Below are 19,437 nucleotides of genomic sequence, written 5' to 3' on the forward strand. Positions count from 1 at the left end.
AAGAGAAGAAGGTAATCATCTGGAAGCTCTGCGTAGCCTTCAAAAATCAATAGATTTCAATTCGAAAAATATTGAATCCTACAAAGAAATTGGTAAAACTTTGTGAGTATATGTAAATATTTAAACTAATTGTACATTCAAAAATTCAAAAAAATCTATTCAATTAAAAGGTTTGAAATGGGACGTTTTAATCAAGCACTAAGCGTATTCCGTGAAGCCGAATCGCTCTCCCCCCGACAGGATCATGAAATTTTCCATTACATCGGTGAACTTTTACACCGTAAAGCAACAAAAAACAGCAACAACAATAACCAATCAAATGGTAATTCAACCGAAGAAGATTCAAACGAGAACGAGGAAGCCAAAACTTATTTTCAACGAGCTGTACAAAATGGGAAGAAACTTGAAAGTTATCAAAGATTGGCAGAAATTTATAGAAAGGAAAAGGACTATTTAAAAGCTATTGAGATCTTAGAAATGTCTCTACAGTAAGGATAAACTTTACCTTATGAATATACTTATACACACACACCATCACACAAATTTTAACATTTAATTAAAACCAAAAAAGATTTTATAAGAATTTTTCGTTTTTCGTTTTTCGTTTTGTGGTTTTTGTTTTTCTTTAGAATTGCACCAGAAAACACAGAAGTTCTCACAGAAATTGGGGTTTTATATTTGAAAATCAATGAAACGGAAAAAGCCTACGAGAAACTCTTGGAAGTAACCAATATTGATTCAAATTCTTCCAAGGGACTTTTAGCTTTTGGGGCAATTTTACAGGTAAGGGATGAATTTTGAATTCCCTTTGCTTTAATTTTAATATTTTAAATAAATAAATTTCTTAGAATTGAAGAGAAATTATCTAATATCATTTTCTTTGAAAAGTAGCTGTGTTATTCAATGAAATTATATTAATTAAGGTTATGATTTATTAGAAATGTCTCCTCATGTTTAGATACTTCTCTTGAAACACTTCAGTTTATGAAAAGCTCTATTAAGTACTCGCTGTTCACTGTGGCGTATGAGTGATATTTGTTTGTTTGATTTTCATATTTCATGAATTCTTTTTTAATTTTGATGCAACATTTTATTTATGTGACCTTAAATTGTTTGTTTTTAATACTTTTTGTATACTTTATTATTTGTATTGCAGTCTCGAAATGATGTTGAGGGTGCCTTAGGGAAATACAATCAAATCACAGGCCCGGAACTAGATAGTACTGAAATATGGAATAACATTGGATTGTGTTTTTTTAAGAAGAAAAAATTTATTGTGGTAAGATAAAATACAAATGTGTCCATTTGATGCCGTTGGGAGTGAAGTAAACTATAGAATTGTGGGCGTAGATTTGGTGTAAAAACATAAATAATAGTCGGTGATTTATCCTCTTTCCTTTAGTTTTTGTTTGTTTTTTAGAAGGTTATTTTTGATATGATGATAATGTTATAATGTTTAATTTTTCAGGCAATTTCTTGTCTTCGAAAGTCGGTTTGGGTGTCACCATTAAATTATAATTCCTTGTATAATTTAAGTTTAATTTATATTGCAGGTAAGATATTTTAAATTGTGTAACTAAATATGTTAAGATAAAATAATGTTCATCTTAAGTTTTTTGCGATTCAGACTTTTAATCAGAAGAGGTCACACACTTAACATATAGAGTTTTTGAGCACAGCAAAAAATGTTATTTATTGGTCTCTAAAGAACTCTTACTAAATTACAATAACATAATAATACATCTTAACTTTATATTTACTATTTCAAGGCCTAAAGTGGCCGTTTGTTTTATTAGATTCTTTTAGAACACTGTCTTCTAGCAAGGCATGGTGCAACTATTTAATTTGGACGACTCTCTATATGTGAAAGCATTCCAGCAGTTTTTTTAAGTAGATAGATAGATAAAAAAAATTTATTTTCTGAATATTAACAATTTCACGGTTTTCGTAATAATATAAATTAAATGAATGACAATAACATATTATGTTGCCTGTCAGGTTAAATTGTTTACTTAAGTACGTTCAGCGTTGAATTGGTGTATTTTTTAAGAATACTCATTAATTATTAGTTTTCAATACCTTAGAGTGTTTTTTAAATAATTTTAAAGTTGTAAATAAATATAACGGCGACGACGAACCGAATTCCACTGTAAGAGAGATAGAACCACTCAACCTCGGCGACGCAGATCAAGAATTCCGCATACCCGACCTTGACGAAGTGAAGATAGCTATATCTAAACTTAAGTCAAAGAAAGCTACTGGAGCTGACGGCATCGCTGAAGACATTCGTCAACAACCTGATTGGTCCTTATCAGTGTGGCTTCAGACCAGGAAAGTCCACTATCGACCAAATATTCACACTACGGCAGATCTTGGAAAAAACCCAGGAGCTTCAAATCGATACCCACCATCTCTTTATCGATTTTAAGGCCGTGTATGGCAACATCTATAGGGAAGAGCTCTACCGAGCAATGTCTAGTTTTGGCATCCCTGTCAAACTTATCCGTTTGTGCACAATGACGATGGAGAATGCACGCTGCTCTATCAAGGTCGGAAAAGATCTTACCGATGCATTTGATGTCAAAAAAGGTTTTAGACAAGGCGATGCACTGTCATGCGACTTCTTCAACATCGTTCTGGAAAGAATTGTGCAAAACTCAACCGTCAACACTAGAGGCACAATCTTCCAAAGATCCATCCAATTACTCGGATACGCAGATGATATTGACATAATTGGAAGATCAAAGCGTGATGTCAGTGGAGCGTTTTTGAGCATTGCGACGGAAGCGAAGAAGATGGGTTTGGTGGTCAATGAGGGCAAGACCAAGTATATGCTGTCATCAAAAAAGGACACTGAACGACGACGTCTTGGACAAAACGTCACCATGGACAGCTATAACTTTGAGGTAGTTAAGGACTTTGTCTATGTATAAAAGCTATTAGCACAGATAACGACACCAGCGCTGAAATCAAGCGAAAAATAACTCTTGAAAATCGCTGCTTCTTTGGACTTAGAAGGCAATTGAGAAGTAAAGTCCTCTCTCTAGCATCTAAAATCACCATCTATAAGACACTCATCAACCCGGTTCTCATTTATGGCGATGAGGCCTGGACCCATTCAAAGAAAGATGAGAGCGTCCTAGGATGCTTCGAGAGAAAAATTCTTTTGGTCCCATACGCATAGATGGAGAATGGAGGAGAAGATGCAACGACGATCTGTACTGGCTGTACAGCGACACTGACATAGTTAGCAGAATTAAAGTCCAACGGCTTAGATGGCTAGGTCATGTAGAGCGGATGGACATCAACGCTCCAGCCCGGAAGGTCTTCGAATCCAATCCCGTGGGACGGCGCAGTAGAGGAAGACCGCGGCTCAGGTGGCGCACCCAGGTGGGAGAGGACCTTAACCAACTTGGCGTGCAAAACTGGAGACAGCTAGCTAGGGACCGAGCTGGCTGGAGACGCATGTTGGTTGAGCCCCAGGTCCGCCCGGACTGTAGCGCCACCTTAAGTAAAGTTGTAAATAGTTTTGGCCATTCAGGATTTCTAGGAACTAATCACGGTGAAGTTTTTCGCTTCCAAGGAATATTTTTCTGTAAGTTTGGAAACAAGGACACACTCTCACAAAATTATACGTATTTTCAGAAGCGTCAAGGGTGCAGATCGTACAAATTCCATACGTATTATTTTTAAATGCTCGTGCAATGAGGTTGACTAACCTGGACTTTAATACCATTCTTATCATTTTACCCGAGTTACTATCATTGAAATAGTTTGGTACCTCAGCATAGTTCAAGTTGCAATATTCATCATGAAATCGTGATTGTAGAGTTCTTTTAGTGTGTTCCGACCAATGCCTTTCTTCTAGTTTTTCGCAAGTTTCTACGTGTTCAAGTTTCTGAATGTTCAGATCGTTAAAGATTTCTGACCATTTGTCAGCCTAGTAGATCTTTTTTCACACGATGATAAGTCTTCTTGGCAGTCTGTTTTCAGGGAGCGTGCTTACCGTTTGGATGTATTTAGAGTGAAGTTTTAGTGTCGTAATATAAGCTTTTCTTAGATCAGTTTCAATATTGAGAACATAGTTTGGTGTGTTATTAGGAATTGAGAAGCATCTTTTAATTAAAAACCTTTGCAATTTTTCAACTTCGTCATTCTCCGAATATCCCCAAACTTGGGCACAGTAATTCATTAAAAACTTTGAAGCAGCTTCGTATATTTTGAATTTATCTGAGTGTTGTATGTTCTTTTTTCTGATAAAGTTTGACCAAGTAGCAATAATTGAATTCATAGACATTACTAGCGTTTTCGTAAGATGATCCGTCCACGACATTGTATGTGAGATTTACTCCTAGGTACTTGAAATTGTTAGATATTCTGATCTCGGTGTCGTTTTACTTCCATTTTTCTTTAGCTGCTCCAAGTTTTTTTTAGCATGCTTTTTCCAAAAACAATAAATTCTGTTATTGTTGTCATTTTTATTAATTATTAATATTTTTTCCAATTAGCTATTAGGTTAACGAAAGTAACACTTTTGTTAGTTTTGATAAACTTCAAAGCAAATTCACCTCAAAAAGAGATTTCTTCAATTTATTAATATCATAAAAGTTTTGGTATTTAATCGATTAAGAATTTTGAAATAAAAATACACATAATGAAAACCTTGACTCTTAATGTGCGTCAAACAAAATGAGATGCAATTGCTGACGAGTTTCAGGAATTTGAACCTCCTAAGAACCTTAATATTTTCTTTTACTCTTTTAGAAAAGACAATTTTAACTTTTTCAATGCGTCGTTGAAGATGTCTCATTTTATTTTTATATAACGAAATAATTCAAGTGTCAAAAATGTATGTCTTCAAAAGGGCCAGCTTCTCAAATAGTAGACTCTTCAAAATGAGATCTGTTATTTTAAAACTCTTTTAAGAAATTAGTGGTCAGTAGAGGTTAGTATAAAAAAAAGAGTGTACATTTAAAACAAGAATGACTCCCAATTTAAGGTTAAAAATGTTTAGGAAAATAATTGCTTAAGTAACATATTTTGTAAAGAATTTATTTACATATTTATATCAATAATAAATATGCATCCCTATTAGCTGATTACAGATATGTGTCTACATATATAAGAATTAAACATTGTTACAATGCACAATATTCACACCAATTCAAGAAACTTTGAATATCCTGTTGCAGGAGGCAATAATCTGAAACTTATAATACATCATTGTGATAGTCCTAATAATACTCTTATTGATTTTAAAAAGAATACATTAATGTGAACCACTTGTTTCTATCGTAGTACCCGTAGCTCAGGCGTGTCCGTAGCATGATGGCTAGTGCTATGGACTGTCATACCAGAGGTATTGGTTTCGATCCCTACCTATGCCATCTAAAGATTCATTCACGGGTACTGCCTCTTGCGAGGAATTGACAAATTCTCCAAGAGTAATTCTTGTCTCGAAATGTACTTTATTAAATAAGTTGTTCGGATTCGGCTTTAAACTGTAGGTCCCCTCCATCCCTGGCAACAGTACTCGCACACAGGAATTGTTGAAAGTTGTAAGTCACTAGGCCCTGGTTCTCAACGGACTGCTGCGCCACCGAATTTTTTTTGTTTTACTTGTTTTCTATCAGTGAAATTAGAACTTAGCCTTTTTATAAAGTTAAAGGGATTAAAACAAAACATTCCCAACTTTCGCAAAAATAATACATGGTAAAACGATCAAAAAGACTTCACAAAGTCAGTAAGCAAAACATCAATTTGCCTAAATTGGTAAATTCTGTTAATGCAAAAATAAGTTAAAAGCCAAAGCTTTGAACAAGTTGAGCGACCCTTAACAAATCCATATTGTTGGGAGAAAGTAAAATAAAGCTGCTCAGTGATGATTTTTAAAAGAGTTTAGTTCTGGCGGATAACTTTGAAATGGGTCCGTAATTTTTTACTAAATGTCGTCTAATTATAGTTCTTTAAAAATAGCTAGCAATCTAGTACTACTTGTATTGGAAAGTTCAATACAACAAGTACTAGATGGTTTACATTTTGAAATAAATGCTGGAATGCCACACGGCTCCGATCCGACAGTCTTTTTAACTTCAAATTTGTCAAATTGAGAAGTTTTTTCGTCCTCCATAGCTCAAGAAACAGAAGAGATGTCGGAGATATCGACATTAAATACATTTTGTTATACAGATAATATGGCAGAAAGATGCAGAAAGGTCTCTCAAGAAAATTGCGTGGGTGGTTTTCTTGCCATAAAAGTTTAACAAAAAAGGATGAACATTTTGGTTAACCCTAAATATCTGATGAACTAAAACGCTAGAGACTTGAATTAAATTTTATATTATATATTGTCACGTGATACCAAAAAACTATATTTTTATAAAAAAAAAACAAATTAACGGTTTTTTTATAAATCAAAAAACCTGAAAAAAAATTGTTGCCTCGTAAATTTTACGAATAAAAAATGATTTTGTGCAACGATAAATAACGTTTTTGACATCTTTTAAAATTTTGAGGAAAATAGAATTGATAGTTTTTTTATAAAAAAAAACCTAAAAAAAACATTACTCAAAGTTGGTAAAAGTTGAATTTCGACTCAAATATCTTTAAGAAAATTTGTGATTATGGCTTCCAATTCTGTAAAATTTTAAGAAAAATCAAATTGACAGGTTTTTTACAAAAAATAAAACCTATTCAAAAAAAAAATGTTAAAAATTAATTTCGACTCAAATATCTTTTCAAAACTTTTAGATATTGGCTTTAAAATACTTTTATCTTTTAAAAAAATATTGTTGTTTACATTCAGTAAAATTGTGAGAAAAATCGATTTGACCGTTTTTTTTTTTACAAAAATAAAAACCTAACAAAAAAACAATACTAAAACTTGGTAAAAATTTACTTTCTTCTCAAATAGCTTTTCAAAAATTAAAAATGTTGTCTTTAAATATATTTTATTTCACAGAAAATATTGCTTTCGATATGTTATAGTTTTTTCTTATAACGATCCAACAGTTCGTTTTTTCATTAATCAAAAAATTAAATGTACAGAAAATAGTACGCAAAAAATTGATGTTCGGTTCTTGATATCTCTCAAATTAATTTCATTCATACAATTTGTAAAAATTTAAGAAACGCTGCTTAGATTTGTAAAAATTTGTTTTCAAATAAGAATCTATTTAACGAAACTAGATTTTCAAACTTAACTACCCTAGAAACTTTTAAGCAAGATAAATCGATAGACGAGATAGGAAGTTATCAATGTGGCTGGCATCCCAGCCTTTTTTTTAATAGATTAGAATCAATCAAAAAAGGCCAGTTGCATTCCACCCCTCAACCTATTAAACCGTAATACTCCAGCCTACATGAAGGGTCATCAATATAACCTCTAGACAAACTTCGTTCATATTGTCAAGTACAGATATTTGTTTCTTAGCTGTACTATGCGAATGTATAATGCTTTACGTCACTCTGTCTTTTTTTCAGTCATTACAATAATCAGGAATTCAAGACCAATGTGTACCCATACCTCTTTTCAATCAATCGTCAGTTAATTCGTTCGTTTCCAATGAGACTCAGTTACTAGAGTACTTAAAAGTCTTGACATTCACCAATCCGCTGGTCCGTATAATATCCACGCTATTGTTCTGAAGAGGTTTTCTTCAACGCTGGTAAAACCACTGCGCAAGCTTCTTTCTTATTCTAAAGGTCTCTTTCCGAGTGGATTGAAAACTGCATTTGTCCAGCCTGTCCTCTAACTATCGTCTAATTGCACTTACGTCCCTTCTATCCAAGGTCATGGAAACGCTGATCAATTTTCAGCTTAAGAAATATCTTGAAAAACATAAGCTTCTTTATGACCGGCAGTATGGCTTTCGTTGCAATAGATCCACTGGTGATCTCATGGTTTATCTCACCAAACAGTAGAACAAATCTTTGCATCGTTTTGGAGAAAGTAAGATTATTGCACTTGATATTTCAAAGGCATTTGATAGAGTTATGCACCAAGCTCTCTTATCGAAAATGTGTGCATTTGGTATTGATGAATTCCTTCTTCGTTGGGTTAGTAATTACCTTTCGGACAGTTCAATTCAAGTAGTATTGGACGGGTTCAAATCTGATATATACAATATAAACGCTGGTGTGCCCCACGGCTCCGTTTTGTCTCCGACACTTTTCCTTATTTTTATAAATGATCTTTTGTCTGAAACTTCTAACCTACTTAATTATTGTTTCGCTGATGACAGTACCCTCAGATTTTCATATTCGTTTCTAGATTCACATCCTTTTCATTTGGATGTGGAACTTCAACGGCAGAGTATGATAAGCTTCTTAAATTCTTATCTTGACAGCATTGTCCAATGGGGAATCAAAAACCGTGTACAATTGAATGCTTCGAAAACTCAATGCTGCCTACTGTAACAAAAGCGTAATCTTCCCGTAATACCACTATCCATGAGTAGTACTTGCATCGAGGAGACCGAACAGCTTTCAGTCCTAGGCATGTGCATTACAAACCACTTGTTGTCAAGTGATCACATATTTGATATCGCCAAAAATGCTGGTAAGTGTTTAGGTTTTCTTCGAAGGTGCAAGAAGTTTTTTACTCCTACTGATCTGGCTATAATCTATAAAGCCTATATTCGTCCGAAACTCGAGTACAATTCCCATATCTGGGCAGGTGTTCCTATAAACTACTTAAGTCTCCTAGACAGAATTCAAAAGAGAGCTCTAAATATGATAGGTGAGCGTTGCGTGGTCTAACTGAAACTTTTGTATCTCTCGAGGACCGTGGTAAGGTTTCATACCTGTCATTATTTTGTCGCTACTTTCATAAACAATGCTCTAATGAAATAGCCAATTGCATTCCTCCCCTCAAACAATTCAACCGTAATACCGGTTTTTCTAGGAATGCTCATCAGTTTACCCTTGAGCCCAATTTTGGACGCACTGTAAAGTACAGATATTCTTTCCTTTGTCGCATTACACAAATGTGGAATGCTTTACCAGACTCAATGTTCCCCCATCATTACAATGTGCAGACATTCAAAACCAAAATTTTATAGCAAAAGCCAAATTAATATTCTTTCAAATCAAACTGAAAAACTTTTACCTTTTCTTACAAAAATAATTTGTTTTTAAAGTTCTGTGTGTAAAAGGCAAAATGACCTAAATTAACTTGATCTTAAAAAGTGAAAAACTAACTTCATTTCCGTCGTATCAACCAATTTCATCTCCGTCTATACTCAGTTTTCAGAATTCTTAAAGAAGTTTAAAATTTTCCAAATCAAAATTGCCTCTGAATAAAAATCTTATTTGTCTTAGTTTGATTTCCTTTTTTTCAATATTTCAATAGATTTGGACATAATCTTCTTTTCCAATAGAAAAATAAAATATAATGAACATAATCCAATTTTCCAAAAAATTTATTTGGAAACAAGTGTATAGCAATTCAAAATATAAAAATAATTCAGTTCTTGGTTCAAATATCTCGTTTGTACTCAAAAATATACTTATATCGTTCTCCAGAAAAAAATAAAAAAATTCAAAATGTAGCAGAAAATTGTTTCTCAAAAGGTATCCACTTGAGCTAAAGCTTAGTACGTAATCCAAAACAGTTAATAAACAATCAATACCTCTGAATCATATAACTTTATCTAGAATGTTCTAGTTTTAACCATACAATAGCCACTAATTTTGGACATAAAACACATACGTAGTAAAACAACAACAAGATACTATGGTTAAAACTATGAGTAGTCAGTTCGAAAACAAGTTTAAACACTCAATATTTAGACACCATTATTCCTCTATAACCATCATCAGCCACTAGAATTGCTTATTGCTTTTTGAAAAATGCACTTCTCTAAGAACCTTTCTTGGAAATCAGGTCAACTGAAGACTATTTCACTCAAAACTGTGTGTTAAGACCAATTTTTGCTACCATTGAATTTTTGTACATATATACGTATGAGAATTTAATGTTTAAAACACCAGACAATCCCAGGAAGAGACTTATACCCCTACACGAATATTGAAGAACTTTCTTTCCTTTCGTCCTAAATGTGTTTTATTTTTTTTTTCATGGAAATCTATAGCAGCTATAAGGTAAAAATTTCATAGAAATACTGTTTGTATTTCTTCGTAAGGTGTTTTTTACTTCGATACGAATACCAATTGCAGAAATGTACAAATCGTTTCTCGGTTAAAACGATTTTTAAGTAGTTTCAGAGTTTCTATGGTAGCGTAAATTATCTTCGGAGAAATTTTCAATTCTCTATCTAAGATACCATAAAACACAGGGCTAGAGTGGCAGAAGACATTATTTGTCTTTTCCTTCCTTTTAGATCAGTTTCAAAGAAAAGGACTTCAAAAATATGTATGTAAAGGGTGATTTTTTTGAGGTTAGGATTTTCATGCATTAGTATTTGAAAGATCACGCGGGATTTCAGACATGGTGTCAAAGAGAAAGATGCTCAGTATGCTTTGACATTTCATCATGAATAGACTTACTAACGAGCAACGCTTGCAAATCATTGAATTTTATTACCAAAATCAGTGTTCGGCTCGAAATGTGTTTCGCGCTTTACGTCCGATTTATGGTCTACATAATCGACCAAGTGAGCAAACAATTAATGCGATTGTGACCAAGTTTCGCACTCAGTTTACTTTATTGGACATTAAACCAACCACACGAATGCGTACAGTGCGTACAGAAGAGAATATTGCGTCTGTTTCTGAGAGTGTTGCTGAAGACCGTGAAATGTCGATTCGTCGCCGTTCGCAGCAATTGGGTTTGTGTTATTCGACCACATGGAAGATTTTACGCAAAGATCTTGGTGTAAAACCGTATAAAATACAGCTCGTGCAAGAACTGAAGCCGAACGATCTGCCACAACGTCGAATTTTCAGTGAATGGGCCCTAGAAAAGTTGGCAGAAAATCCGCTTTTTTATCGACAAATTTTGTCCAGCGATGAGGCTCATTTCTGGTTGAATGGCTACGTAAATAAGCGAAATTGCCGCATTTGGAGTGAAGAGCAACCAGAAGCCGTTCAAGAACTGCCCATGCATCCCGAAAAATGCACTGTTTGGTGTGGTTTGTACGCTGGTGGAATCATTGGACCGTATTTTTTCAAAGATGCTGTTGGACGCAACGTTACGGTGAATGGCGATCGCTATCGTTCAATGCTAACAAACTTTTTGTTGCCAAAAATGGAAGAACTGAACTTGGTTGACATGTGGTTTCAACAAGATGGCGCTACATGCCACGCAGCTCGCAATTCTATGGCCATTTTGAGGGAAAACTTCGTTGAACAATTCATCTCAAGGAATGGACCGGTAAGTTGGCCACCAAGATCATGCGATTTGACGCCTTTAGACTATTTTTTGTGGGGCTACGTCAAGTCTAAAGTCTACACAAATAAGCCAGCAACTATTCCAGCTTTGGAAGACAACATTTCCGAAGAAATTCGGGCTATTCCGGCCGAAATGCTCGAAAAAGTTACCCAAAATTGGACTTTCCGAATGGACCACCTAAGACGCAGCCGCGGTCAACATTTAAATGAAATTATCTTCAAAAAGTAAATGTCATGGACCAATCTAACGTTTCAAATAAAGAATCGATGAGATTTTGCAAATTTTATGCGTTTTTTTTTTTTAAAAAAGTTCTCAAGCTCTTAAAAAATCACCGTTTATGATGATTTTTTTGTTATTTATTAACCCTTAAGAAAAACTCAATTTATGAAGGCGTCTATCGGGCTATCGATTTATAAGAAAGAAGTCTTTTGACTTCTTTTCCAATAGTTCAACTTTCAGAATCAATCCATCAGTCATCTAAACTAAATGTAACATACGTAATTTTCATATAAACTAAAGCTTCGAAAACTATGCAAAAGAATAAATTACAGTCAGCAGTATTTTTGAAAAATATTGTACCACCTTGGGAAAATAAAAATACCCATATCCATCTTTATTATTAATTCTCCACACATCTCACATAGAGACAGAATATACTCTAGGGGCAAGGTTTATACCTATACTTCCTGAATTACGTGAGAAGATTAATTTAGTGTAACCGCCCTGACATCCTAAATAATGGCTAGAAAAACTTTCAGACATCTGTGGCCTAAACCAACATATGCTGGAAGTGTTTCTTTTTGTTTTTGTTTTATGAGTGTCTATAAAGTTGTATTCATTTGTTTTGAACATCCGGAGGGATAGGTTAATCTTTTCAACAGGACTTCAGGACCTCACAAATAAAATATATAAACATAGTAGCATAGCACAGAGTAGCAGTTAGGTATATTATATCCTCTCTCAACTTCTTGACAATATGAAAATAAATTTAATCCTTATATGCATGAGCCAAAACATGATATGCAAAAGTTTATATATGTTGTGTCATTTATACAACAGATGGTGTTGTATTGTGTGTTTCTTAAAATTCTCCAAAATCATTATAATAAATCAGTTTTTCCCTTTTTTTCTCTCTTATGTAGCCCAACAATATGCAAGTGCTTTTCATACCCTTGCAGCAGCCATAAACCTTCGTAAGGATAGCGCCGAATGCTACATGCTCCTTGGAAGTAGGTTAATTTCTTTTTCTATTAAATTTTTGATACAATTTTAATGAACTATGAACTTTTGTGTTTTATATTTTGTTTTCAGTTTGTTTAAGAAAACTTGAAGACTATGAAAATGCATTCACAGCATTCGAACGTTCGGTGATGCTGTCGAAAATTCCCTCAGCATCACGGAATCCTTTGGTTTATCTTAACTTTGCATTATTTTGCTATCAAATTGGAAAAATCGAATTGGCTACGGAGAATTTTAACAGCTTTTTGGAAAACTCACAGGATATCATTCTGCCAACGGACGTAAGTTGCAATCGATTAAGGAATATACAATGGCAGTATTCAGTAGGAGATTGGAATTGAAAAATTGATGATTTATATATGTAGTTAACGAATGTTATGTTTTGTATATTGTATTGAATCTACACCTTCATTTTTGTATTGTTATTATGAGCACTATTATTGTTGGAGAAAATTGAATATATATTTATTGGTACAAAATTTCTAGGAATCGAAAATTTGTTGATCCTTAAATTGTTTGGAAATTCTTTTTATTTGTGTTTTTCTTCTTTTCTTTTTTTAGTATAAATTCCAGGCGACTAAACTTAAATCCTTATTGCAAATTTCGTGGAATGACAATAATAACGTCGATAATACGGTGACAAAATCAATTCACTTTGACGTTAACACCACTGTGATGAATGAGATGCCATCACAGGATAATGATAGCACTGAGGAAAATATTGGTACGGTGGATGCGGCAGTGGTACCATTGGAGGCAAATGAAGACGATAAGATGCGAATTTGATTCATGAATTGGTTCGGAAATACAAACATACATTTTCGAGAGACGATGTGATGAAATTGTCCTTTAAAAAAAACAAGATTTTAAAATAAAGTTTTGGTATAAGAGATATAGATTTTAAGATAATGTCTGATGTTTTATTTCGAGGATTTATTGAGAGAAGGTTTTTCGACAAAAATAAATCGGATTAGATTATTTATAGAATTTTGGCCATAATAGGAATGGAGAGTTTTGTAGAAATATGAATTGATTGATTATTGGTTTTCTGTTATTACGAAATATTGTTACAAAAGTCTCTTTATTTAAAGGTTGTAAAAATTTTGAAGTAAAAAGAAATTTCTTAAGAATTTGAAAAATGTTGTTACCATAGCGGGCTATCTTAGTACTTTAAATGGAATTAATTATGACGCATTTCCATTAAAAGAAATTTGTACAAATCGATTTTTTTCGTTATTTAGATTTCAATAATTTTGTATTTCAGATTATACCTTCATTTGGAGTGTCAACCGTCAATTGACAGTTGATAAATATCAAACTTGTACAAGTTAAAGTTATGATAAGTTAAAAAAAAAGTTTTGATAATTTTGAATGATTCTGGTTATTGTGAATAAAACGGACATTTTTAATAGTTTATGCAAATTTTCTTCTTTTTCCATAATTTGAATTTTAAAATGTTAAATTTAAATTTTTATCAAGTATGAATTTGGTAGTTGGGTTGATAATCTCTGGATAACTTTTTTGTATTATAAGCACACACTGAAGGAGATATTACTACCCTTACTATGCAGAGGCACAGTGGGGCACTAGGAAGAAGAGAAAGGGTTTTAAAGGAGATGCCGATGCATATTGGTTTAAATTTCTGAATATTGCAATGACATTCGCGTAGTACGGCTAAAGAAACGAATCTTAGTATTTGACAGTACGGTCGAAGTTGGGCTCGAGGGTTTACTGATAAGCATTCCTTGAAGCATTCCTAGAACGGTTGAATTGTTGTTTGAAACATAATATTAACTTAATGTAGGATGTTAATATCTGTCCGATTTGTCGAATTCAAAATTTTGACATTTTAAGATATTTCATATTTCCATACGTTCGTATGTCCATACGTTCAAGAAGATTTTTTCGTCGTTCGTCCATATCTCAAGAACCTGTAGAGATATCGACTTCGAATAAATGTTGTTATATACATAGATAATAACACAGAACGATTCAGAACGGACTCTCAAGAAATTCAGTGCGTAGTTTTTCTTCCCAAAGCAATTTAAAAAAAAGGGAACATTTAAAATGATTATCTACTAATTTCATAAAAAAGAGGCTGGAATGCGACCCACACTGATAACTTCCCATCCGGTCTGTCGGTTTGTCTTGCTTAAAAGTTTGTCTATATGTACATTGTACACGTATCATTTTTTACCAAATTTGCGTACTATTTTTGATTTTATTTTTTATGAAAAAACGGACTGCTGGATTTTTATATAAAAATTACCGAATATCGAAAACATTATGTTCTGTCAAATAAAATAAGTTTGAAGCCAATATTTTCAATTTTTGAAAAGCTATTTGAGTTGAAAGTAAATTTTTACCAAGTTTTAGTATTGTTTTACTTTTTTGTAAAAAATTGTCAATTCGATTTTTTTCAAAATTTTATCGGAATGGTGAAAACAATATTTCTTATAAGATAAAATTAGTTTGAAGCCAATATTTCAAATTTTTGAAAAGATATTTGAGTCGAAAATCAATGTTTACCAACTTTTATACATTTTTTTTTAGGTTTTTATTTTTTGTAAGAAAACTGTCAATTCGATTTTTCTCAACATTTTTCAAAATGTTGAAAATAATATTTCTTATAAGATAAAATAAGTTTGAAGCCTAAATTTAAAGTTTCTGAAAAGATATTTGAATCTATATTCAATTTTTACTAACTTTGAGTAATGTTTTTTTTAGATTTTTATTTTTTATAAAAAAAACTGTCAATTAGATTTTTATCAAAATTTTATCAGATGTCAAAAACATTATTTTTCGTTGCACAAACTTGTTTTGGAGATGAAATCATATTTCAGTCGTAAAATTTTGGAAGTGACAAATTTTTTTTTTCAGTTTTATTGATTTATAAAAAAAAACTGTTATAATGATTTTTTTCAAAAATATACCTGTTTGGTATCACGTTACAATATATTATATAAAATTTAATTCAAGTCTCTAGCGTTTTTGGTTCGTGAGATATTTAGGGTTAACCAAAATGTTCACCTTTTTTTTAAACTGCTATGGTAAAAAAACCACCCACGCAATTTTCTTGAGAACCCTTTCTGCATCTTTCTGCCTTATTATCTGTATAACAAAATTTATTTGAAGTCAATATCTCTTATGGTTCTTGAGCTATGGAGGACGAAAAAACGTCGCGAACGTACGGACGTACAAACGTACGTACACACGCACGCAGAGACATCTTTCTAAAAATCTTTTATTTCGACTCTAGGGACCTTGAAACGTCGAGAAATGTCAAAATTTTCAATTTGACAAATCGGACCCATTACAATAACTTGGTATGGGAAGTTAAAAAGGTAATATTTGAATATTTCAGTTGAATTATTCTTAAAATTACCAGAAATATTTTTGATATAAAGATATGGGTAAGTTTAAAAATCTAGTTTTGTTAAATAGATTTTTAGTCGAAAACAAATTTGTATCAATTTTGGTAGCGTTTCTTAAATTTGTATAAATAGGATGAATGAAATTAATTTGAGAGATATCAAGTACCGACCATCAATTTTTACCAAATTTGCGTACTATATTTTGTAGATTTTATTTTCTTATGAAAAAACGGACTGTTGGATTTTTATAAAAAAAACTACTAAATATCGATAACAATGTTTTCTGTGAATTTAAAAAAGTTTGAAGACAATACTTTAATTTTTGAAAAGATATTTGCTTCGAAAGCAAATTTTTACTAAGTTTTAGTATTGTTTTGTTTTTAGGTCAACTTTGAATTCGATTTTTCTCAAATTTTACCAAATTTTAAAAACATTATTTTTCGTTACACAAAATTGTGTTGGAGGTTTTTTGTTCGTAAATTTTTCGAGGGAAATTGTATTTTTTTCAGTTTTTTGATTTATAAAAAACCGTTAATTGCAATTTTTTCCAAAAATAAATCTTTTCACCACAAGTCGAGTACCGTTGCAAAGCTGCCGTGGATTCAAATTACGCAATATCATAATAACTGAACCAACTTTGAGTTGCAAGTTATGGGGTGGAGATCCTGGTAACTCCAGCGAGTTCAAAAACTCCGTTGAATAATTTACTATATCATCGGGATTTGTTATCGAACCAACGGACTTGTATGTCACCAAATCGCTATCGATTTTTATTAAATGGTGAAATTCAGTGCGTGTACATCATTTTTCTTTGCGGCGAGAACTGCTCGCGGGCTTAACCAAGCATAATTCTGATAATTCTCACTAATATTTGGGAATAAGATTTAATTGAGAGTCTACAAATCTGCAAAAGCCGTTGGCAGCATGATGATAAGTGCGTTGGACTGTCATGCAAGGGGTCAATCCCTGCCTGTGCCACCTTAATTTAAAAAAAAAAAATTTGGTACTGCCTCTTGCGAGGAATTGACAAATCCTTCAAGAGTAATTCTTGTCATAAAAAAGTGCTTTTTTCAAACTAGCCTTTCGGATTCGGCCTAAAATTGTAGGTCCCTTCCATTCCTGACAACAGTACTCGCACACAGGAATGGTTGAGAGTTGTAAGTCACTAGGCCCTGGTTCACAACGGACTGTTGCGCCACCCCATTTGATTTGATTTGAAGAATAATTAATCCAGTTGTCACATCAACTGGCACTTTTCCTTTTCCAAGAGCTAACAATTGTTTTTAAAACTGTTCAGCATTTTGATCATTCTGGAATTGAACTCTCATATTAGTGGTTAGCGATAATGTTTTTACGTTATTCCACAAAAGTGACGCTTTGAAGCAAGCATTCAATTCATTTGCAGGTGTTCCACGGGGAATTACTGGCAACGTCTGCCTGAAATCGCCTACCAACATTATCATTAAGCCACCAAAGCAGTTGTTACTTCGTGGAAGATCCTTCAGTGTGAGGTTAAGTGCTTCAAGTGATTTCTTATTTCTTCCAGATGATAAGATGAATAGTGGCCATAATCAATGAAATGAAAAATGTTTTCTCTGTTCCTCCAGGTGCTTCCAGGAAGAATAGACCACCACCGCTTGCATTAATGATTCGTATAATTGTTTTTGTTGTTCATTCATCAACGGCACATTATTTCGAACGAACTCCTGCAATGTATCAACATTGTGTTGCAGCTCTCGATTTATTTCTTGGTTCAATGCATTGTGCATAGATCGATTTGGCGCAATCATTCCTATGATCCCAGTGGCTTTGGTTAAGAATATAGGGCCCCTGGAACGTCAACAAATTTAAAAAATTTTAATTGCACAAATCGGAACTTTAACAATAGCTTTCTATGGGAAACTAAACGGAGTTCACCGCTTTTCTTTTGAAATATTTCCTGAATATTGTCCGCTATAAGCTTCACGGAGCCCGAGACCTTTCCAACGAATGCAAAACCTTGGAAATCGGTCGGTGCGTTCTGGAGTTATAGCGTCAGGAAGGAAAACCCGACTTATTTTTAACTTCCCATAGGAAGTTATTGTAATGGGTCTGATTTGTCAAATTGAAAATTTTGACATTTCTCGCCGTTTCCAGGTCCCTAGAGTAGAAATAAAAGATTTTTAGAAAGATGTCTGTGCGTGGATGTGTACGTACGTTCACGACGTTTTTTTCGTTGTCCATAGCTCAAGAACGAGAAGTAATGTCGATTTCAAATAAATTTTGTTATACAGATAATAAGGCAGAAAGATGCAGAAAGGGCTCTCTCTATTTTTATAAATCAAAAAAACTAAAAAAAAATTGTCACCTCCAAAATTTTACGACTTAAATATGATTTCATCTCCAAAACAATTTTGTGCAACGAAAAATAATGTTTTTGATATATGATAAAATTTTGATTAAAATCGAATTGAAAGTTTTTTTTTTATAAGAAATAAATATCTTATAGGAAATATTGTTTTCAACATTCAGTAAAATTTTGAAAAAAAAATCGAATTGACAGTTTTTGTACAAAAAATTAAAAACCTAAAAAAATTTAACAAAAGTTGTTAAAAATTGATTTTCGACTCAAATATCTTTTCAAATGTTGTAGATATTGGCTTTAAACTGCTTTTAGCTTTCAAAAAATATTGTTGTTAACATTCAGTAAAATTTTGAAAAAAATTCAATTGACAGTTTTTGTACAAAAACAAATTAAAAACCTAAAAACATTTTACAAAAGTTGGTAAAAAATTGATTTTCGACTCAAATATCTTTTCGAAAATTTGAAATATTGGCTTCAAACTTATTTAATCTTATAAGAAATATTGTTTTCAACATTCGATTAAATGTTGTAGAATGTTGTTCTACAAAAAATAAAAATCTAAACAAAAATACAATACTAAAACTTGGTAAAAATTTACTTTCGACTCAAAAGCTTTTCAAAAATTAAAACTTTTGGCTTCAAACTTATTTTATTTCACAGAAAATATTGTTTTCGGTATTCAGTTATTTGTATATAAAAATCCAACAATCCGGTTTTTCATTAAAAATAAAATCTACAAAAAATAGTACTCGAATTTGTTAAAAATTGATACAAGTACATATAGACAAACTTTTAAGCAAGAAAAATCGACAGACGGGATGGGAAGTTATCAGTGTGGGTCGCATCCCAGTCTCTTTTTTAATCATAGATAATTCAAGTTATTCAGCTGAACGCTTAACTTTCACTATTTGAATTTGTCAATTTACTTGTCATTTTCATTAACAGAAACGAGGAATAATATTCAAAACTAAAATTAAAATGAAAAAACTAATTAATCAATCTGAGATCATAGGGCACGTCCTGAACGGGCTCAGAACACGTTCAGAACTAAAAAAGAAGCTTATTTATTTATTTATTCAACTTAATACAAGCTATAACTTAACTTAACTTAACACTAACTGGACAAT

The 19,437-nt window shown here is 32.6% G+C and overlaps 1 protein-coding gene across 1 annotated transcript in view; it reads left to right on the forward strand.

The window, feature by feature from the left end:
* The window catches only part of LOC129952170 (Bardet-Biedl syndrome 4 protein homolog), a 20,836-nt gene extending 7,335 nt beyond the window's left edge, over window positions 1–13,501 (forward strand). The window contains exons 3-10 of the mRNA XM_056064628.1: window positions 1–102; window positions 171–488; window positions 630–783; window positions 1,157–1,279; window positions 1,469–1,553; window positions 12,496–12,582; window positions 12,665–12,873; window positions 13,154–13,501. The exon at window positions 1–102 is cut by the window's left edge and continues 11 nt beyond it. Coding sequence (XP_055920603.1) covers window positions 1–102; window positions 171–488; window positions 630–783; window positions 1,157–1,279; window positions 1,469–1,553; window positions 12,496–12,582; window positions 12,665–12,873; window positions 13,154–13,378 — 1,303 coding nt within the window. The 3' untranslated portion in view covers window positions 13,379–13,501. The remainder of the gene's footprint in view (window positions 103–170; window positions 489–629; window positions 784–1,156; window positions 1,280–1,468; window positions 1,554–12,495; window positions 12,583–12,664; window positions 12,874–13,153) is intronic.
* The last annotated feature ends 5,936 nt before the right edge of the window (window positions 13,502–19,437 follow it).

Source organism: Eupeodes corollae, chromosome 3, assembly GCF_945859685.1.
Source record: "Eupeodes corollae chromosome 3, idEupCoro1.1, whole genome shotgun sequence".
Lineage (NCBI taxonomy): Eukaryota > Metazoa > Arthropoda > Insecta > Diptera > Syrphidae > Eupeodes > Eupeodes corollae.